Raw genomic sequence first — 23,913 nt, 5'->3', positions numbered from 1 at the left:
ATCCTAAGAAGTTTCAGGTACTTAGACTTATCAGTAAACAAACTAAGATTCCTGCCCTTGTGGAATTTATATATTTTTGAGAGAAGCAAACAAAAAAATAAAAAAGGTAGAAAAGGTAGTATGTGGGAAGGTAGTGAGTCCTGTGTGGATAAGTAGTGTAGAAGAAGGGATTCTGGACTGTGTATGTGTGGATGTGATAAATGGTGGGAGCTGGGGGTGGGTTTCAAACAAGATGACAAGGGTGTCTGTCAGGATATCTCAAGGGAGAGCATTCTGGATAGAGGAAAAAGCACCACCAAAGGCCTATGTTGCAGCATGTCTAGCACGTTGGAGGAAAAATAAGACCAGCTCACTGAAGCACAGTGAGCATGCAGAAATATAATAAGGGATGAGATCAGATGGTTTCAAATCTAGTAGATAACCTAGACAAAGATATCATATATTTTCAATTTGTTTATTGTTCTAAAAAATACATAATGCATATTTACCCTTTTAACCATTTTTAATCATATTTGGTTTTTAAATTTGCAGATTCAGCATCTGAAAGCTTTAAGTATCAATGCTCCCTCAGAATGGTGCATTATCCAAAACAAAGATATTTTTGAGTCTGAAAGGATACCTCTAACTCGATAGGACAACAGGAATAAACTAGGAATGCTCAGGCAAACAGGAATGGATAAAATACCTTGATAACAGAATACCTTAGTCTTAAACTCAAGGTACAGAGAGACATTTCCTAAAATTCAGGATTCTAGAAGAGACCTAAATTTTCAAACGTTTTTTAGGAACTATTTTTTTTTTCTTTATAAAACTGTTAAAAGTGGGAGGAGGGGCAAAACGGCAGAAGAGTAGGGTCCCCAAATCACCTGTACCCACCAAATTACCTAGATAACCTTCAAATCATCCTGAACATCTACGAATTCGGCCTGAGATTTAAAGAGAGACCAGCTGGAACGCTACAGTGAGAAGAGTTCGAGCCTCTATCAAGGTAGGAAGACAGGGAAAAAGGAATAAAGAAACAAAAGGCCTCCAAGGGGGAGGAGGAGGCTCCTCCGCGAGGAGCCGGGCTGAGGCTGGGGCGAGTGTCCCCAGGACAGGAGAGCCCCGGCCCGGAGGAGCAGGAGCTGCACCAACCTTCCCAGACAGAAAGGGGTCCGCAGGGAGTTAGAGCAGGACCCAGGAGGGCGGGGATGCCTTTGGGCTCCCGGGGACACTAACAGGCACCTGCGCCCCGGGAGAGTGCGCCGAGCTCCCTAAGGGCTGCAGCGCGCACGGCGGGACCGGAGCAGCTCGGAGGGGCTCGGGCAGAGGAAGAGGCTCCGTGCGGAGGGGCTGCACAGCCCGGGGGCAGCTCGGAGGGGCTCGGGCGGCGGCTCCACGGAGGGGGCTGCAGAGCGGGAGCGCGAATCCACCAGCGCAGGCTCCAGAGCACAGGGCGCCGGGACACAGCCCAGGATCCGGCCTCCCCCGGGACAGGCAGAGGCCGGGAGGGCCCAGGACAGCGAGGACGAGGACGCTCCTGCCCGGAGCTGAGATCAGCGGCCCCGCCCCGGAGCCTCCAGGCCCTGCAGACCGAGAGCCCCGGAGTTACTGCGGGGGCAGACTCCAGGGCTACAGAGCTGGCCCCGCCACTGCGGTTGTTCCTCCTGGGGCCTCACGGGGTAAACAACCCCCACTGAGCCCTGCACCAGGCAGGGAAGGAGCAGCTCCCCCAAGTGCTAACACCTGAAAATCAGCACAACAGGCCCCTCCCCCAGAAGACCAGCTAGACCGACCAGTTCCAGGGGAAGTCAAAGGACTTAAAGTACACAGAATCAGAAGATACTCCCCGTGTTTTTTGTTTTTGTTTTTCTTTTTGATTTCTGATTGCTTCCCCCAACTTTTTTTTCCCTTTCTTTCTTTTTCTTTCTCTTTTTCTTCTTTTTTCCTTTTTTTTCTTCCTTTTTTTTTTCTTTTCTTTACTTCTTTCTCTCCTCTCTTTTTCTCCTTTTCCCAATACAACTTGTTTTTGGCCACTCTGCACTGAACAAAATGACTAGAAGGAAAACCTCACCTCAAAAGAAAGAATCAGAAACAGCCCTCTCTCCCACAGAGTTACAAAATCTGGATTACAATTCAATGTCAGAAAGGCAATTCAGAAGCACTATTGTACAGCTACTGGTGGCTCTAGAAAAAAGCATAAAGGACTCAAGAGACTTCATGACTGCAGAATTTAGATCCAAACAGGCAGAAATTAAAAATCAATTGAATGAGATGCAATCCAAACTAGAAGTCCTAAAGATGAGGGTTAATGAGGTGGAAGAACAAGTGAGTGACATAGAAGACAAGTTGATGGCAAAGAGGGAAACTGAGGAAAAAAGAGACAAGCAATTAAAAGATCATGAGGATAGATTACAGGAAATAAACGACAGCCTGAGGAAGAAAAACCTACATTTAATTGGGGTTCCCGAGGACGCCGAAAGGGACAGAGGGCCAGAATATGTATTTGAACAAATCATAGCTGAAAACTTTCCTAATCTGGGAAGGGAAACAGGCATTCAGATCCAGGAAATAGAGAGATCCCCCCCTAAAATCAATAAAAACCGTTCAAAACCTCGACATTTAATAGTTAAGCTTGCAAACTCCAAAGATAAAGAGAAGATCCTTAAAGCAGCAAGAGACAAGAAATCCCTGACTTTTATGGGGAGGAATATTAGGGTAACAGCAGACCTCTCCACAGAGACCTGGCAGGCCAGAAAGGGCTGGCAGGATATATTCAGGGTCCTAAATGAAAAGAACATGCAACCAAGAATACTTTATCCAGCAAGGCTCTCATTCAAAATGGAAGGAGAGATCAAGAGCTTCCAAGACAGTCAGGAACTGAAAGAATATATGACCTCCAAACCAGCTCTGCAAGAAATTTTAAGGGGGACTCTTAAAATTCCCCTTTAAGAAGAAATTCAGTGGAAAAATCCACAAAAACAAGGACTGAATAGATATCATGATGACACTAAACTCATATCTGTCAATAGTGACTCTGAACGTGAACGGGCTTAATGACCCCATCAAAAGGCACAGGGTTTCAGACTGGACAAAAAGGCAGGACCTATCTATTTGCTGTCTACAAGAGACTCATTTTAGACAGAAGGACACCTACAACCTTAAAATAAAAGGTTGGAGAACCATTTACCATTCACATGGTCCTCAAGAGAAAGCAGGGGTAGCCATCCTTATATCAGATAAACTAAAATTTACCCCAAAGACTGTTGTGAGAGATGAAGAGGGACACTATATCATACTTAAAGGATCTATCCAACAAGAGGACTTAACAGTCCTCAACATATATGCCCCGAATGTGGGAGCTGCCAAATTTTAAACCAATTAATAACCAAAGTGAAGAAATACTTAGATAATAATACACTTATACTTGGTGACTTCAATCTAGCTCTTTCTACCCTTGATAGGTCTTCTAAGCACAACATCTCCAAAGAAACGAGAGCTTTAAATGATACACTGGACCAGATGGATTTCACAGATATCTACAGAACTTTACATCCAAACTCAACTGAATACACATTCTTCTCAAGTGCACATGGAACTTTCTCCAGAATAGACCACATACTGGGTCACAAATTGGGTCTGAACCAATACCAAAAGATTGGGATCATCCCTTGCATATTCTCAGACCATAATGCCTTGAGATTAGAACTAAATCACAAGAAGTTTGGAAGGACCTCAAACACGTGGAGGTGAAGGACCATCCTGCTAAAAGATGAAAGGGTCAACCAGGAAATTAAGGAAGAATTAAAAAGATTCATGGAAACTAATGAGAATGAAGATACAACCATTCAAAATCTTTGGGATGCAGCAAAAGCAGTCCTGCGGAAGAAATACATCGCAATACAAGCATCCATTCAAAACCTGGAAAGATCTCAAATACAAAAGCTCACCTTGCACCTAAAGGAGCTAGAGAAAAAACAGCAGATAGATCCTACACCCAGCAGAAGAAAAGAGTGAATTAAGATTCGAGCAGAACTCAACGAAATCGAGACCAGAAGAACTGTGGAACAGATCAACAAAACTAGGAGTTGGTTCTTTGAAAGAATTAAAAAGATAGATAAACCATTAGCCAGCCTCATTAAAAAGAAGAGAGAGAAGACTCAATAAAATCATGAATGAGAAAGGAGAGATCACTACCAACACCAAGGAAATACAAATGATTTTAAAAACATATTATGAACAGCTATATGCCAATAAATTAGGCAATCTAGAAGAAATGGACACATTCCTGGAAAGCCACAAACTACCAAACCTGGAGCAGGAAGAAATAGAAAACCTGAACACTCCAATAACCAGGGAGGAAATTGAAGCAGTCCTCAAAAACCTCCCAAGAAACAAGAGTCCAGGGCCAGATGGCTTCCCAGGGGAATTCTATCAAACGTTTAAAGAAGAAACCATACCTATTCTACTAAAGCTGTTTGGAAAGATAGAAAGAGATGGAGTACTTCCAAATTCGTTCTATGAGGCCAGCATCACCTTAATTCCAAAACCAGACAAAGACCCCACCAAAAAGCAGAATTACAGACCAATATCCTTGATGAACATGGATGCAAAGATTCTCAACAAGATACTAGCCAATAGGATCCAACAGTACATTAAGAAAATTATTCACCATGACCAAGTAGGATTTATCCCCGGGACACAAGGTTGGTTCAACACTCGTAAAACAATCAGTGTGATTCATCATATCAGCAAGAGAAAAACCAAGAACCATTTGATCCTCTCATTAGATGCAGAGAAAGCATTTGACAAAATACAGCATCCATTCCTGATCAAAACTCTTCAGAGTGTAGGGATAGAGGGAACTTTCCTCGACATCTTAAAAGCCATCTACGAAAAGCCCACAGCAAATATCATTCTCAATGGGGAAGCACTGGGAGCCTTTCCCCTAAGATCAGGAACAAGACAGGGATGTCCACTCTCACCACTGCTATTCAACATAGTACTGGAAGTCCTCGCCTCAGTAATCAGACAACGAAAAGACATTAAAGGCATTCAAATTGGCAAAGAAGAAGTCAAACTCTCCCTCTTCGCGGATGACATGATACTCTACATAGAGAACTCAAAAGCCTCCACCCCAAGATTGCTAGAACTCATACAGCAATTTGGCAGTGTGGCAGGATACAAAATCAATTCCCAGAAATCAATGGCATTTCTATACACTAACAATGAGACTGAAGAAAGAGAAATTAAGGAGTCAAACCCATTTACAATTGCACCCAAAAGCATAAGATACCTAGGAATAAACCTAACCAAAGAGGTAAAGGATCTATACCCTAAAAACTATAGAACACTTCTGAAAGAAATTGAGGAAGACACAAAGAGATAGAAAAATATTCCATGCTCATGGATTGCCAGAATTAATATTGTGAAAATGTCGATGTTACCCAGGGCAATTTACATGTTTAATGCAATCCCTATCAAAATACCATGGACTTTCTTCAGAGAGTTAGAACAAATTATAAGATTTGTGTGGAATCAGAAAAGACCCCGAATAGCCAGGGGAATTTTAAAAAAGAAAACCATATCTGGGGGCATCACAATGCCAGATTTCAGGTTGTACTACAAAGCTGTGGTCATCAAGACAGTGTGGTACTGGCACAAAAACAGACACATAGATCAATGGAACAGAATAGAGAATCCAGAAGTGGACCCTCAACTTTATGGTCAACTAATATTCGATAAAGGGGGAAAGAGTATCCATTGGAAGAAAGACAGTCTCTTCAATAAATGGTGCTGGGAAAATTGTACATCCACATGCAGAAGAATGAAACTAGACCACTCTCTTGCACCACACACAAAGATAAACTCAAAATGGATGAAAGATCTAAATGTGAGACAAGATTCCATCAAAATCCTAGAGGAGAACACAGGCAACACCCTTTTTGAACTTGGCCACAGTAACTTCTCCACGAAGGCAAAAGAAACAAAAGCAAAAATGAACTATTGGGACTTCATCAAGATAAGAAGCTTTTGCACAGCAAAGGATACAGTGAACAAAACTAAAAGACAACCTACAGAATGGGAGAAGATATTTGCAAATGACCTATCAGATAAAGGGCTAGTTTCCAAGATCTATAAAGAACTTCTTAAACTCAACAGCAAAGAAACAAACAATCCAATCATGAAATGGGCAAAAGACATGAAGAGAAATCTCACAGAGGAAGACATAGACATGGCCAACATGCACATGAGAACATGCTCTGCATCACTTGCCATCAGGGAAATACAAATCCAAACCACAACGAGATACCACCTCACACCAGTGAGAATGGGGAAAATTAACAAGGCAGGAAACCACAAATGTTGGAGAGGATGCGGAGAAAAGGGAACCCTCTTGCACTGTTGGTGGGAATGTGAACTGGTGCAGCCACTCTGGAAAACTGTATGGAGGTTCCTCAAAGAGTTAAAAATAGACCTGCCCTATGACCCAGCAATTGCACTGTTGGGGATTTACCCCAAAGATACAGATGCAATGAAACGCCGGGACACCTGCATCCCGATGTTTCTAGCAGCAATGTCCACAATAGCCAAACTGTGGAAGGAGCCTTGGTGTCCATCGAAAGACGAATGGATAAAGAAGATGTGGTTTATGTATACAATGGAATATTACTCAGCAATTAGAAACCACAAATACCCACCATTTGCTTCAACGTGGATGGAACTGGAGGGTATTATGCTGAGTGAAGTAAGTCAATCGGAGAAGGACAAACATTATATGTTCTCATTCATTTGGGGAATATAAGTAATAGGGAAAGGGAATATAAGGGAAGGGAGAAGAAATGTGTGGGAAATATCAGAAAGGGAGACAGAACATAAAGACTCCTAACTCTGGGAAACGAACTAAGGGTGGTGGAAGGGGAGGAGGGCGGGGGGTGGGGGTGAATGGGTGACAGGCAGTGGGGGGGCACTTGACGGGATGAGCACTGGGTGTTATTCTGTATGTTGGTAAATTGAACACCAATAAAAAATAAATTTGTTTAAAAAAAAAAGAATTGATTTGACACCCATGGAAAAAAAAAAAAAAAACTGTTAAAAGTAAGTATAAAATAACGCTCAACAAAGTAAATTTAGGGGAAAATTTCAGAGTAAATGTTACCTGAACACAGTTACCTTTAACACAAATAACATAAACATTTGTTTAATGTGTTCTGTTTCAATTTTTAGCACTTCCTAGATACTCTAAATCTTTGTGCGACTAGCAATATAACATCCTTCTAGCAATATAACACTTCTAGCAATATAACATCAAACCCTAGTGCCTGGGGTCTTCCTCATAGTAACCTTTGTATCTCTAGCACATTTTGAATTCAGTGGCTATTTTCTCAGTGAACATTAGCAATGGGCATTTCAGCTTAGCAATCATTTCAATGACAAATTATTTAGTAACCCACTTCTAAAGTGTGTCTCTTGCATATTTCTGCTGAGTCATTCCTCTCAGAATCTTATTCAACAAAGAAAAGAAAGGAGGGAAATGCAACCACATGAACTCCTCAAACCTGCTCCCTACTTGCCCCTCAATTCTTTATAATTCCGTTGTTTTCTGTCTGTAGATTTTCATGTACTAAACTGAACAGCCTATTGGTGTCTAGTTTAGAGGCTGAAGACACGGGGTTTATTTTCAAAAGGCTTCGGTTCACAATGACATACACTTTAAGATGAAATAATATACTTTGAACAAAATGAAAGCAAAAAGACTTTCCCTTGTATAAAGTCCCTAAAATGAATGAATTTGGCTGTTCGATGGATAAGAGCATTATCTCTTTAGTCTACCTTCTCTGAACTGGAATTGATACTTTCATTTAGTGGTAGTGCAACCGCAGGCCATTTAACAATGGTGCCCTAAATGATGACAGGGTCACACAGTGTCCTTACAATTTGATTCCTCTCTCTGAGCCCATGTCATTATTAATTAAAATGTCATTAGTAAACACACTTACCAGGAGTTCTGTTATATGTAGTAGAAATCATACATGTAAACCAATTCAGACAAAGTGAGCCCTATTACATTTGGATAGTCATAATTCAATGTCAATAGTAAGTATTTTATATTACTTACATTTTAATAGAACCAAAAAATAAAATATCATATCAAGATACTATTTGACAGATTTTCCCAGTGGTAACAAACAAACTTTACCATGAATTCATCTCTGTAAATGTCCTTGTCCCTATCTATTCTGAAGCACCCATGGAATATCTAGTCTTATTTAGAAAAAATTGATTTTTTCTAAGATATTCCTTAGCATAAAATAGAATTTTGAGGGACAATTTGTGTGACATCAACCTTGAGGTAGTATTGGGAGATAATAGCATATGATGAGATCAGGAGAAAAGAAGAGTAAGGGCACAGAAGCCCATAGGCGATTTGGCTTCCACTGTGAATGAGAAAATTAGAAGAATCCAAACAGTTTCACCTGTTACCTCTGTCTAACTTCAAGGCCATGGGAATTGGTGGGGTGCTCCTCTACCCAATGTGGCGAAGGAAGGGAAGACTAGGAACAGGATAGCACTAGACACCTTTGAATGAACACTGTCCATATCCTGTGCTACAATAATTTGTGTAAAACACAAAGCTGACTTTTGTTTTGTTTGCGATCTTCCCAATTAATTTTGAAGTGACAATTGCTGGAATACATTGTAAAGTAACCTCTGTAAGAAAATATTAATCCCTCCTCTCCATGCTTACCCTAATCGTTTAAGGTATAATTACAAGCACTATCATGAGACTTGATTTGAATGAACATGTACAATAACATGGATTTATTGTGGAAAGAAATTTGGGAGTAAATTAGAGTGTTCAGTTGAGACAAACTGGACAAAAATAAGAATACTTTTCCATTAGAATTAACCATAAAGGGTCTTTATTTTGAAAAATAATTTTTTTGAAAAATATTTTTTAAATAAGAAAAGTTTGCAAACAAAGCAGTTTAGCCTAATATTTGGAGTCAGAGAAGAAAGAACATAATAGGTGGATTACAGGAAAAGTAGCTACATTGGCAAATGCAATGTTCTATTGAATTGTAATTATGGCTTGGAAGGAGTTTAACAATCTCATATTCTAGCAAAACCTGAAAATTTTAATTAACAGCAATAATCTCAGTCAAGCAATTCCAAGAGAGTGAGAATGGGAAAACATAATTTTAAGTATGGAAATTATACTTACGTAAGCACTGTGGTACTTCTCCACTCCAGGTACCATTGCCTACACAGGTCAGAACAGCAGGAAAGGATAGTTCATAGCCTGGAGAACAGATGTAGCTAATACTAAAGCCCCAGTCAAAATTTGTTCCTTCCAACCTTCCATTAGAGATCTGGGGAGGAGCTGGGCAGGTAACAGCTGCAATTACATTCAAAATGATTAAGACACAGCTGTTGAAATATCCCGGGTGTAAAAATATATATATATATATATATATTTTTTTAACTATATATATATTTTAGCTATATATATATTTTAACTATATATATATATATTTTAACTATATATATATTTTAACTATATATATATATATATATATATATATATATATATATATAAAACATCTGACATCTAAGGGAAGCAAATAGAAGATGACCTTCCATCTAGTATACTGTAACTGATAAATTATTGGTTTTATATAAAATTACTTTTCCAATGACCTTTAGACAGGCTGAAGATTACGGCTGTTTGGCTACATATAGTGTCCACATGATAGAAAAGAATTTGCAAGCAATTCTGTGACATTTGGGAAAAAAGCTAGATCAGGTAACTCATTTAATATCCAAATGGCTCTATCAACCACTTTAATTCATATGTTAAAATTTACTATATGGTTTTAAAATAAATTATTAAATGTTTAAACCTTTATTTTAAAATTTGTTTTAAGTTGGCTTCAAACAGAGATGGGTAGGATAAAGTGACAGAAACGAAGGGAAAAAGAGGGGTACACATTGCAAAATCTAAAAAGGAATTACTGTATTTTTATGACTAGCAATGTATATGAATAATTTTTGGAGTTACATTACCATTATCAGAATCAATTAATGATGTATGAAATAACTTCTACATGCAAAATGTCTGTTCATTTATTTTCATATACTAACTGTATATATACAGTGACCTGATTCAGAAACAGTGTAATCAAGAAGAAAAACATAGACATTGAAATTAGTCTTTCTGTTAGATTAAACTATCAATTCACAGATGTTTAAAAAAAAACACCTGAATGAGAATCTCAGTATTATTCTACAATATAAATAGCCTGATGTTGCATCCATAACATTCCATAATCAGAAAGATTGGCAAAAAACTATAAACGTATCTCTAGTACAAAAATAATGCCTATATTTATGCAAATTTATGCCTATGTAGACTAAAAGGTCAATGCTAGATTGCATTAAGAAACATGTTCTTTTCTTTATGAAGAGTAAATTTTATAATTCAATATGATTGTTCTCAAGTTATAGAAAGTTTTTTTCCCCATCTTTGAATTGTTTGACCCAAGTGGATCATCATATTAAATGCAAATTCATCAAGATGATACTCTCTTCAAAATATTCACTGATCAATATAAATGATGATAGTGAGTACATATCAGAGCACATGATATTTCTGTTGTTTTGATTGCACTAAAAATCATTGTCATGGCTCACAAAAAGATATAATGATTATTCTTGAAATATCATTTTTAAAATTCCATGTGTTATTATCTATATGGTTTTAAAATAAAAACTGCAGCAATTTTCAGTATCAGAAAAAATGAAATAATAAAAGAACATGATTCAAACTTACTTTAAATTTTCATATTAAAAAGTAAGTATATGGCAACTTATCACTTATAAATATTGAAGAAATTATCGTACCTCTACAAGTTGGTATTATTCCACTCCATGTGCCATTAGTTGTACAAGTCCTAATTCTGGAGCCATTCATTTCCATTGTATAACCTGGCTGGCACATGTAAGAGACATTTTGTCCAACGACATAATCATCTCCATATCTCAGTCCATTGGCTGGTATGCCCGGGTCTCCACAACTGATTACTATCAGGATTGGATTAGAAGAGCAGATGGTTAATGTGCCATGCATTTAATGGAGAGAAGTAGTAAGCATATGGCATACTTAATATATAAGTAGGGGAAATTAGTTATCATGTTCATTTTTGAATCATAAAACATAAGCATATTTAAACCACACACTGGCAATTCCTGATTATGATCAGGTATGCTTATTACAGATTCTATGCACATGTTTAGAAACTGTCATTTAGACTCTGAAGAAGCTAATTTAATAAACTATTACACTGTAAGGAACTCTGATGCAGTAACCTCTTTTGATCTGCATTAGGTGATTATGGAGAAGTCATCCTATGGAATCAAGATTTCTAATATAATATTTGAAATCCATGTATTCCTGTATATGGCAACTGAAATATCTAATTTTTCAGGCTTGCTGGACTGACAGCATACTTTCTGCATGGTCTCACTCAGCTGAATATTATAACTTTTTTTTGTTTTTGAGAGAGGGAAAGTATGTGGAACTAAGTACAGGTTGGGAGTGGAGAGGGAGGAGGGGGGTGCAAAGGGAGAGAGAGGGAGAAAGAGAGTCTCAAGCAATCTCTATACCCAGTGCAGAGCCTGACTCAGGGCTGGATCTCATGACTGTGAGATCATGCCCTGGGCCAAAATCAAAAGTGAGACACCTAACAAAATGAGCCACCCTGGCGCCCCATGATAGTTTTAATTAAAACAATGCTACGTGCAAAAAAGAATGCTTCCTATTGAATAAATGAAAGAATAAACTATAAAATGTGAATCTATTCATGTAGGACCGGATACATGATTTTAGGCAGTGAAAATGCCATAGATAGGGACAGAAAAATAAATGGACCATTTTTACCAACTCATTGCCAACACAAGTGAAAGAATGATCTCTAAGAAATTGCAGTCTTCACTCTGGGAGGCATTTGCTTTCTATATTGGGGGTGAGTGAGAGGCCTACATAAATCTTACTAAATATGCCTTGTTGACATCCCAGGACAGGGAGACCTGCTGCCCTGTTCTCCTCTAAGACTCTATAAATATACTTAACTCCTACCTGTTTCATGCTTGCACCCAGGCCCCCACAAAGGGGTGGAAGACAATTGCAATGTGAGCCTCTCTCTGCTGATGACACTATGGACTGGCTGGGCAGAGAGTATATGTGGTTCCAGACTAGGGGTGGGAATGGGTAGATTAGGCAAGGCCAGGAGTACCACAGGGTAGGGAGTAAATGGCCTCTAACCCTTTCTAGGAAGACAGGGAAGCAGAGAGGCTGACTATGTATGGGCAGATCCCTCAGCACATACTCCATTGTCCCAGTAGACTTTACTTACAAAATACAAATTTAAAGCTGAAATGAAGACATTTAAGACTGCAATCACAGAGCATTAAACCTCACCACAGGACCCTTTTGAGCATGAGGTTCTATCAATTTTATTGGCCCACAAAGCTAGCTCTGGTTACATATACAATATTATCATTTATCATGCCACACCAAATTTTTCAGACAGACTTGAGATAGTAGAGAAAAAATAATAATTTTAAATTTTATAATATAACAAAGATTATATAAAAGCCACAAAAGCATTTGCTGTTTTAAGGGACATGATTTAAGACTGATAAGGACAAGGAATTATCTAAAAGCTTTTCAGCAGCTAAGAGAGAAAGGAAAATACACAAGGTTATACTATTTCTTTTCTGGAGATTTAAAAATAAATGGGTTATTTGCCTTTCAGTATCTTTTTTTTTTTTTTTTTTGGCCTTTTAAATCGTTTTGTTCATAAAAGGGTAAATAACTTCATCAAGTAAATCTAGGCTATATTCTCACATTTTTACTTTTAATTAATTCTTCAGCAAAGACTCTCTGATCATCTCATGGGTGCCACCAGGGTGAGGGATCAGATTAGAGAAGTATTTTGGAGATCTAGGGCCAAAGACTAAAACTAGATTAAGACATGGAATACCTTAATAGCACTTAAGTTACATTGTATTTATTAATTTACCATTAAAATTTATGAGTGTCAAGATTTCTTTCATATTATTCTAATCCACTAAGCCTAAGAAGTTTTAAGACCATGAATAATGGCATTTAAATTAAAGAACAATATTCACAGCACTTCACCTGATAATCCTCAGAGCCCTGGAGACAGTTTGCTGAAATCACCATTGAGTGTTTCTGGCTCTTAATAAGAGTTTTGCATATAGGACAATTTTTATTATTTTAATTATTGCAGAGGAAACATTTTTTTTAATTATACAACTGAGTTAAATAGGAAATCAAATTCTGCTTATTTACCAGGAATGTCACTTCAAAATTGCAGTTTTGAAATTTTGTTTCAAAATTTACAATTATATAAAAGTATTAAGCCTTCAATTTATTTTTTTTTCATTTTACCTTCTGTCCTTTTATATTTTTAACCTACAATCCAATTAAGATGAGGGAAATTAAAGAGCACACCTACAAATTGTTGTTTTCTAGGTAACAGTTTGCAGATTGAAATAGAACCCTGGTAAGAAAGAACAGTTAACCTGATCCTAAGGTACAATGAGCTGAGAGGCAGCCACTGAGAGAGAAGACAGAGAGGTTATCTTACAAAGAGGCACCGAGAAAGAGTGGAGCTTCATGAATGAAATGCCTGACAACAACAGCTTCACAAGGATTTCTTTGGTGGCTTCCTAGTGAAGCAAAGGCCAAAGAGGCAGTTTCCAATAGCAACGGTCTTTGTAGACAGCACCTGCTCCCCAAGTCAATTCATTTACCACCAGCTTGTTTTTAGCAACAAAAAGGAGGCTGTTGGTCTATTCAGACAAACCCTTTAGAATAGTTGCTTTTTAGGGTTTTACCCTAAATTCAGAGACATCAGTACATGACAACAGAGTGCTATGCTTTATTGCAAGAAAAATCTTTTCAAAGGTCACCAAAACCCCTAAGCACATACACTCATGTGCACACACACACACACACACCAATAAACTCCACGAAGATGACGATTTTGTCTTTTTCTGCATTGCTGTATTTTCAGGGCCTAGTCTAGTGCATCACTCATTATAAAAGATTAAGTAAATGTTTAAAGAATAAATATGTGAATGATATGAAGGGATGATTAGCTCAATTTTTCAAAAAAAAGCATTGTTTTAAAAGTTTGAATTTATTTTGGTGGGAGGTCTTTTCTCATTAGCTTTTATCATTTAATTTATGCCCATGTGGCATCATTTATGATAAATCTAAATAGATAATCTCTTTACTAAAAATAAAACATAATTGTGGTAATTCTGGTCTCTGCCACTTCAAAACTACTTTCTCTTTTAACTTAAATGAGAATTATAAGTATGCATTTGTAAATAAAATAGGATCATATTGCTCACACTTTTATTCCCTTATATAGATATACATGCAATATAGTTTGTGTAACCAAGTCCTGGAGGTTTGAGTTATCTCATTGTTTTGTTTTTTTATTAGAGAAAATGCAGTAATGGACCTTCTCACTCAGGCATAATTATACATGTATTTTTGTAGATTTCAGGCTCATAAAAAATTCTACTGTAGCAGAACAAAATTCCTGAAAGGTGGTCATTTCTCTGATAGTGCTTCTGGTTTTATATAATCTTCCAATTCAAACCTTGATTTCCTTTTTAGATCTCAGAGTTAGATTCTCTCAACCTTGACACTATTGACTTTTGGTACTAACTTTTGATGGGGTGGGGTGCTTTATGTGTTGAGAATGTTTAACATTGACCTCTATCTGCTAGATACTGATAGCACACTTCATTCATCGACACTGTGACAGCCAAAAATATCTCTAGACACTGCCAAATATCCTCCAGGAAGCCAAATCACCCCTGTCTGAGAACCACTGCACTGAGAGATAGCTCTCTCTCCAGGAGGAGATTTAGATGCCTTTTTAAAGCCTCACTTTACCCAGTTTCATGCTGGGATATCTTCTCTAGCTTTCTCCTGTGTGAGAGTAGCTTCATCTTCCTGAACCATTTTCTATCAAAAGAAGAAGAAGAAAAAAAAAAAAAAAAAGAAGAAGAAGAAGAAGAAGAAGAAAAAAAAAAAAAAAGAAGAAGAAGAAGGAAAAATCTGAGAATTCTTAGTTTGGTAACAAAGATTCAGTAAGGACCATTTCAGTCCTGGTTATTTGGAACAAAAGCCTCAAATTCATTTATCACTGGATCTGATTGAGTATGCTGTCCTTGGCCCAAGCAACAAGACCTGCCAGATACCAGGCATTAATCATTTTGGAAGGAGTCCTAGTGGGTTAAAAAAAAAAATTCCAAGAAACAAATGAATGTATTTCTTTTTAGCACTGAAAGCCAATCCTTACTCCACTTGACAAGGCTTGTTCTAGTGCAGATGTACCTTCTTCCCAAAATACTATATGCACCATATGCTTTAGGTATCAGAGATGGCTCTGCTTGATAAGACATCAAAAGGTAAGGATCTTATACTGTATTTTTAAGTATTTGCTTGTACTTAGTTTCTAGATATTTTCTCTCATTCTGGACATCACAGAAAAGAACTTCACCAAATTTTGTAATCAGAGTACTTTTATGGGCTTCTTGGTATTATGACAAATATTTTTTTTCCTTCCAGCTTGGTTTAGTTCCATGGATGTTTCTTAACATAATTCCTCTGCCAATGTGTGCATGATGTTTGGATGCATGACCCTGATCTCATGATATATTATTTTAGCTACCCAAGACAAAACTAGTTATTTGGGGAAAGCTTCTCACTCCAGAAGTGACAGTGGGTTCGATGAGGTCCTGTCTGGAACAGATAGAAGAGTTCTAGTTATGTGAGGCATCTTTTAGAGAATGATTAATTAAATATGCAATTTCTCAATTCATTTATAATCTTAAACTGGCTGAATATTTGCAGGTAGAATTTATGTGAGAGAAATTATACCTTTTTACCAACATCTCTACTCTGGCTAGATGTGAAAAGGGGAGGGTGGGGGCATTACCATTATTATTAAATTATGTTTATTCCAAAAGTGTTTCCAAAAATCAGTAAAATGAACAAGGCAAATTCACCCATGTGATTGGACTATGTTCTTTTTTTTTTTTTAAGAACAGAAAAGGAATGTGTGTGTGTGTGTGTGTGTGTGTGTGTGTGTGTGTGTGTGTCTAGTAGCCAATCAAGCAAATGAAGGTACATTTGCTAAATCACCCTGGTGGAAAATTCTCAAAAGACAAAACTGCTTGGAATATTGATGATATTTCACTGGCCTATGAATTAGAGACCAGAGACGTTACTGACTGGACTCTGTTCTCAGTTCCTAGGAAAGTACCCAAAGATAGTAAATTTTATGTAAATGATTTTTATTAACTAAATCCATAAGTAGTCCGATTACCTTATATAGCCACAGTTCTGTATTTTTAGATAAAAAAATATACTGCTATAGGCTAAAAAATAAAATTATATTCTAAAAATTAGATCACTACTCCGATTTTCACTATGCAGGAAGAACTAGTTTCCTAAAGATAACAAGCCCGGGGCGGGGAGGGGGGCAACAACCACAGAGAGTAACTAAAATTTTATTTTAAAAAAAGTAGAAAAAATCCAAATAGAATTTAATTCTTTTTACTTTACTTTCACCACAACATTGTAAAGAGATAATTCATTCACCTATATTTTAAGGGCTTTATTAATTTCCTCAAGGGTCTCTGTTAATTCATATTCAAATCATCTTATATTGAATCATTTATCATATCATCTGTCTTGGTGATTTTATCTCTTTCAGCTGGTATTATTCCAATTCTAGCAGATCTACTTTGTCATTGATTATGTGAATGATTCAACAGTAGCTCGATTCATTTCCTTTGACTCATCACATCAAAATATTTCATCTCTTGCAAGATTTGCAGATTTATTATTAACATATATTTACACTGTATGTTTGGATATTCCTCTTGAGACAAACAACAAAATTATTGACAAGAAATATAGAAGAAATTGTAATTTTAAGCAGAAAGAACTGGTGAACAAAAACAAATCTTTTAAGTGGTCAATTCATTAAGAAATGATATTACTCTGTACAACTCAGAATGGTAAATGCAGAGAAATTGTAAAAACTAAAGAAGAACAGGCTATAAGTTAATGAAACAAGCAATTCCATATGCATTATACATAATGTGTTATATTTAACATAACACATTATGTTAAATGTGTGAATATAGAAAATAAAGCAAGAAAACAAAGAGAAGGAAAAATACAAAAGGACGGAATGAGGTGAACTTGATAAAATTGTCCCTTGAGTCAGAGACTTGTGTTTAAATCTTAGATCCTACATATACTAGCTGTGTTACCATGAGGAAGACAGTTGTATTTCTTCTGTAAGATTCCATTTCTTCAAATATGATACAGAAAAAACAAGCAAACAAACAAACAAATATGATACAGAAAGGCTAACAGTATTTAAGTGAGAGAATTTGTGTAAAGTACTTAGCACAAATCCTAATGACTGGTAAATACTCAATGATAGATATTATTCTTTATGAGTAAAAATAATAACAGTTTGATTGGAAAGAAAAAGAATGGAAAGTTTTGTTTGGTTTAGGTGGGCTTGCCAAAAACTGCTGCTAAGGCTTTGGTTTGGAAATTCAGTTCAGGCACTTTACATTTTCTTCATATGTAATTTAATTCATTTCACATTCTTATTTAGGTCCTTGTATAGAGATGCTAAAAAATAGTGTCTTTGAATGGCAATCAATTAAATCAAAATTTATTAAATATATTTAAAATATTTATTATTTGAATTTAACATCTCTGGTACATATAGGAAATTATTAAATCGAATGGAAAATTCCATCTATATGTGGTAGAAATAACTGTTCAGCAGTGAGGTCTGCTAGTAGTAAGTCAATTAGATACTTTGATGCCTCAGTTTCCTGATCTACATGTTCAAGTCTATAATACAATCTCTTCCAGATCAAAAATTACATGGTTCTTTCAATAATGTGTTTGAATTGACTTCCACTGCAAATTAACGAGAAGAAATCTGAGTCAGTGGTTGAAATTCAGTTTGACCACCACATATAAGCATTATCAATATGTTAGAGTCTTTAATTGTAGAAGTTCAGCCTATTTTGATTTCCATTGAAACCTCTCTCTGTGCTCCTCTTTCAGGGATATTTTTGGCTTTGTTTTTGGTTCAGATTGCTACTGGGCTGTTGGCACTTTTTTGCCTATCAAGTGAGTCAACTATTACCAATTCTCAGCTTTTAATTTAATAGTGATTCGTCATTTAAAAGCTAATGCTCAAAATACCTTATTTAACACAATATTTCCCCTTGGAGAACTGAAATAAGGAAAGAAACTTTCTTTATATTTTTGATATGTTATTTGCAACCAATCTGTCTTGAATTAGGTGATATTTAACTTGATTTAGAATTTCTAAGGAAAAATGAAGACAATCCAAAAATGCAATTTTCAGTCTCAAAAACTGAAATATGTTTATTTATCTTTAGCAAAATTGTAAAACATCTTAAATAAAAGACTTAGGTATTTATCCATGACTAAATTAAATTGTTATTTTGTAGAAAAAATATGTGTTATTTAGCAGATTTTCTTTACTCTGAGTTACTCATTATTTCAGTCTTTTTGATAATTGTATGTTAAATGCATACTATATTACAGAAACTTGTGCCATGTTATCTACAAAATTATAAGCCCTCTCTGCAAACATTTTAAGATGTAGGGAAATTATAAGTTATGTATACTAATAGTTAAATTGTAAATGAGACATTTCATCAGTCAACAAGTAATTACTTAGCCACTCATATATTTGGTTCTGTGGTTCTAAGTTCCACCCTACAAAGTTAGAGAAATAAATAGACCCGGTTACTACTGTCCTATGAAGTTTACTGTTTAGCAGTGTAAGTCATTGCCATTGGGAGAAAAAAAAATTAAACATAATGGAGATATCCCTTTCAGTTAAAAGGGATATGAGGAAGAAATGTCTTGGGAAGGCTTAACCAAATGTGTCATTTGAGCTGATGATTAAAAGATCCTGGAATACAGTTATAAAGGCTCAAATGGGGTAGTGTTTTATGGAAACAGCAAAGCATATTTGTTAATTGTTAGATTTTTCACTATCACAAAAAATTGGCACATTTTCAAAGTAAGCAAAAGAATTTCTTTCCTTAAACACGGAGAAATCAAGGAGAATTTATTCTCCATTTGAAACAACCAGAAAAAAGCAAGCAAGCAAGCAAGCAAGAAAGAGAGAAAGAAAGAAAGACAAGGTTCCATTGGGCATTAAAGCACAGAAGCACAGTGATCCTTGAGAGACAAAACAAATGAGGTGAGTCCTACAATTGCCCCATCTTACTGTGGTAAGAGAATTTCCAGTCTTTGGCATGGGAGGAGAATCCCATGTGGAGCCCGGCTGACTCCCTGAGTTGAAGATATGGATCTACAAGTCAGGAGACAACAAAATGGATAGAGTCTGAGACAGAGTACCAGAGAGAACATGTACAGAAAAAAAAAAAAAAAAAGAGAGAGAGAGAGAACGAGATCTAGAGAGAGGTCCTTGAGTATTCAATCAAAATACTGATCAGTTTGTGAGGACCTGCCCAAGGTCAGGTAAAGAATTAGCAAAAGATTGATGTAACAATATCTGGGGCTGACATAGGGCCAGGAATATTTTTACCGACTCCAATCAACAACTGGCAAGTGTTCTGCTATTATAGATGTGGCTAATATGTTCTATTCAGTGCTTATTTCAATAGTCTCCTAGTTACAGCCTTCACCTTTTAAAAGACACAATACACATGTGGCACCTGAATAGCCTGGTCATTACACACAATCTTTGCAGGCCAGATAGTAACTACGAGTGACTTTCTCCAGCTACGCAGATATGATGTGACATGACTTTGATGGCATCCTCCTCTGGGGTGATTCATTTAGCCAGTCATTCAGATACAAGTACTCACAAAAGAGCTAAATTATTAAAAGTAGGGGAATGGGTCACTGGCCCACACACAGCGTAAGGATTGTCTTTTCAGTTGATTTCTGGTCAGTATCACATCAGCCAAGGGCTGCTCCACCACTGACACTGAAGAACAACTATTGACCTTTGCAACATCATAATGTTAAAAGAACAAAAACAAACAAACAAAAAAAACTGACAAAAGCCAATATCTTTTTGAGTCCTGGAGCAATGTGTTTCTCATTTACAAATTTTAAAACCAAGTCAGTTATTGATATGTGTTAGATTGACAAAATATAATTGTTTTCTTGGATATTTGATCCTGATTACAGCTGATAATTCATCTCCATTCTTTAAAAAAACTGTTAAATTACATTTAACAGCACTGACATTCTGTGGCTCCTCTTTCCTTTGCCAATGGAGTACCTTGGTAAGTCAACTGATTCTTAAAGTCACTCATGTGCCTTCTAACTATAATACAACTACCACCTTTTAATTTGAAAGACAATATCAGTCTTCACAATCTCACATGATTTGATTAATTAACAAAACATACATACAAATTTATATATTCAAATATTTTTTCACATAACTGGTGATAGTTTAAAACAATGAGAAGAAACTTACTTGTACAGTTAGGCAAAGTTCCAGACCACGTTCCATTGGCTGTGCACTGTCTAACTGAAGGTCCAGAAAGGATATATCCTTCCATACAGGAATAAATAACTGAACTGGAAAACGTTGTGCCATCAATCCGAAAGACTTTTCCATTGGCTGTCGTTCCTGGGTTTCCACACTGTACAGCTATAAATAAAGCAAGATGGGTAAGAGTGCATATATAAAGGTTTTAGAGTTCCTCTCACAAAAACAAATGACTAAAGGGTGGCTTCAAATTATCCAAAGGAGCTATAAAATCTAAAATAAGCATTGGATTATCTTTTATAAATAGTTGAAATTCAAGATGAATTTATGTTAATTCTATTAGATTAATTAGTGGGATGCAAATCATCCAACAGCTATTCTTTTAAGACTTTTGTTAGTAGTAACTTTGGTCATGTTGTGCCCAAGATTGCGAATCCGAGAAACCACCAAGGAGCTGACACTGATGCAAACACACGAGGGTTTATTTACAAGCTCGAGCTTGGGTCCAAGTATACCCGATGACACAGGGGAGCAGGGACTTGGACCCCGAGGCTAAGAGGCATAGCAGCTTTATAGGAGCCAGTGGCCAATGGGATTATAACATATGCAGAAAGTTGCACAGTCATGTTGGTCCACACACAGGTGGCCAATTGAATTACATTTTACCCTATAGTATCCATTTGAGCTGGCCTATTACTTTGGTCAGAATTGGCGCGCAGTTTTGGCAGGCACAAGGCAGAGTTACATTGTCATGAGCCGATTTCTGGTAAGGGTGTGCCCAGCGGCTTGACTAAGGTGGGGCAGCGCCTTAAGCAATAAGCAGGTCATGTGGGGGTCATACAGGAGGTGGCAGGTGCAGCACAAAATGTAGTTAGTCCTGCTCTGCTTGTCCAGGGGCAGGGGATTTTTGTTAAATTCCTGGGTCCCACAGTCAAAACTAAACAAAAGCCATTACTTGAGCATTGTCTTTGGGTACTATGAAATCTTCCAAAGAAGGATCTTAAGAAGGTCTGCCTAAAAAACAACTCATGCAAAACTGGAGCAGATGTAACAACAAGATGCAACAGAGATTTTTCTAAGAGGATAGATATAAAATAAGCAATTTAAGTATTATAAACATCCATGTATATTTTTATTTACATAAGCATATAACTGATTTGCACTGAAACTTTATTCTCTCTATTTCTGGGCTAAGGTGTCCAAAAAATAAACTGAATAAAAATAAAGTAACCAAATTCTATGAATGTTTTGCACTGTTTGTAACACAGTCTAAACATGAGTCACAAACACAAATGCCTTATATGATTAATTATCCTGTATTATGTTTAACTATTTGCCATTAATTCTGTAAGTGAATTTTTAAGATACTTAAGAGCAAGTCTGTATCAAATGTAACACTAAATTTGGTATAATATAAGAAGGTATTTTAGTACTTTATAGAATTTAAGGTTATCTTTATGAACATGAAATGTACTTACAGTTTCAAAAGTATTATCTATATCACTTTCTGCATCTTATTCAATTTTGCCATTCCTTTGTTATTCTTTTGTATATTTGTGTGTATGTGCATGTAGGAAACTTACACATTTCATACATATACAGCAAAGTCAAACTCCAGGTAATATTTTCAGGAAACCATATGATATAATAAGCATTTTTGTCCGTTGTCAAGAGTAATTACTCTCTTCTATATTTATTAGTACCTGCCTAAGATAACAATCTGGTCATATTTATTTATTATGTATCATGACCCTTGACACAACACAAGAACGGTTTGAAAAGCATTAATAATATAGTTATATTATACTCTAGCTTATATAGACAAGTGTGTACATTGGTCTAATTTTTTATAAGTTTTTATATAAATCCAATTAGTTAGCATGCAGTATAACATTAATTTTGGGTGTGCAATTTAGTGATCACCACTTCCATACAACACCCAGTGCTCATTACAACAGGTGCTCTCCTTAATCCCCATCAACCCAACCCACCTCCCAACCTCCCCTCTGGTAATCATCAGTTCGTGCTCTAGAGTTAAGTCTGTTTCTTGGTTTTCCTCTCCCTTCTCCCACCATGATCATTTGTTTTGTTTCTTAAGTTCCAAATATAAGTGATATCATATGGTATTTTTAAGATAAATTTCTGGAAGTGGAATATTTGGATAATTTTTATTTTTGAAAAATATTTTTAATTTTTTGAAGTATATAGAGACTTTCCCAAGGTATAATATGCACTTGTATCTATAGTGTAAAAAAGTTTGCTTGTTTTCACACATCTTCTGCAACATCATGCACCATAATTTTAAAAATCCTTGTCAGTTTGCCAAAATGCTATATTCTTTAAATTTGTATTTTTCTATATATTAAGTTATTTTAACACATTTATTTGATATTTTTATTTTCACGTGTGTTTCATTCATCACACCCATACATTCTATGAAAGCTTTTACATTTTATTGTTACTAAAGTAATGTAATATTATAAAAACTTTGGAATTGAGAATAAAAATACTACAAATTCCACCACTCTCTTCTTTTGTGTACTACGTTCTATACTTTGTCTCAAATAAATATAATTTTACATGATTTTACCAGAGTGCATAATTCTGAATCTTAATTTTGAACTAAGTTTTGCATGATTTACATTTTCTTATGGCCTTTATTCTATTACTTTATATTGATAATATTTTATTGAAATCATGTAAATATACAGCTACTTATGTAATATTTCTCCTGTATTTTGAAAATCTTTGCAGTTGTTGTTAGTCATAATCAATTAAAAATATAAAATTGCATCATCTACAATTATGTATTTTCTTTAATACTTTTATTTTCCTTAGGGGATAAAATCCTTAAAAGTTAATAAATAAATCAAAGCTATATATATTTTTTATGAATAAATATGTATTTTTATTACCTAAATTATTAAAAATTACCCTAAAATATTATAACAATAAAAAAACCTCTAGAAATGTTTTAAAGTTCTAGTTTTGCTGCACATACAGCAGAATTTCATTTTAAAGCAGAGGAAAAAAGATGCTTTGACATTAATATAATTTTCTGATTACTAGTTATGTAGAATTTTTTTCTATACGTTGCATTTTTTTTTTGGCTCTTCTATATTTTCTGTTCATTTCCTCTGTCCATTCATCTACTAGAAGCTGTTTTTCTAAATGGTTTGTATGAGTTCCATCAATTAGAAAAATGTTAATTGTTATATTTGCTATAACTCCTGGTTCTTTATCTATAATGTGCATACTAAAAAAACAAGGTCAG

General features: G+C 36.0%; 1 protein-coding gene across 2 annotated transcripts in view; it reads right to left on the bottom strand.

Annotated features, from left to right (window-relative positions):
* Positions 1-23,913, bottom strand: part of CSMD3 (CUB and Sushi multiple domains 3) — a 1,174,336-nt gene that overhangs the window by 34,489 nt on the left and 1,115,934 nt on the right. For both annotated transcript variants that reach the window (XM_072734033.1, XM_072734032.1), the window contains 3 exons: positions 20,625-20,801; positions 10,885-11,064; positions 9,206-9,379 (listed from right to left, as the gene is read on the bottom strand). In XM_072734033.1, coding sequence (XP_072590134.1) covers positions 9,206-9,379; positions 10,885-11,064; positions 20,625-20,801 — 531 coding nt within the window. The remainder of the gene's footprint in view (positions 1-9,205; positions 9,380-10,884; positions 11,065-20,624; positions 20,802-23,913) is intronic.

This window comes from Vulpes vulpes, chromosome 13, assembly GCF_048418805.1.
Source record: "Vulpes vulpes isolate BD-2025 chromosome 13, VulVul3, whole genome shotgun sequence".
NCBI lineage: Eukaryota > Metazoa > Chordata > Mammalia > Carnivora > Canidae > Vulpes > Vulpes vulpes.
The sequence above is the reverse complement of the archived record's forward strand: the minus strand, read 5'-3'. Positions and strand labels throughout refer to the sequence as shown.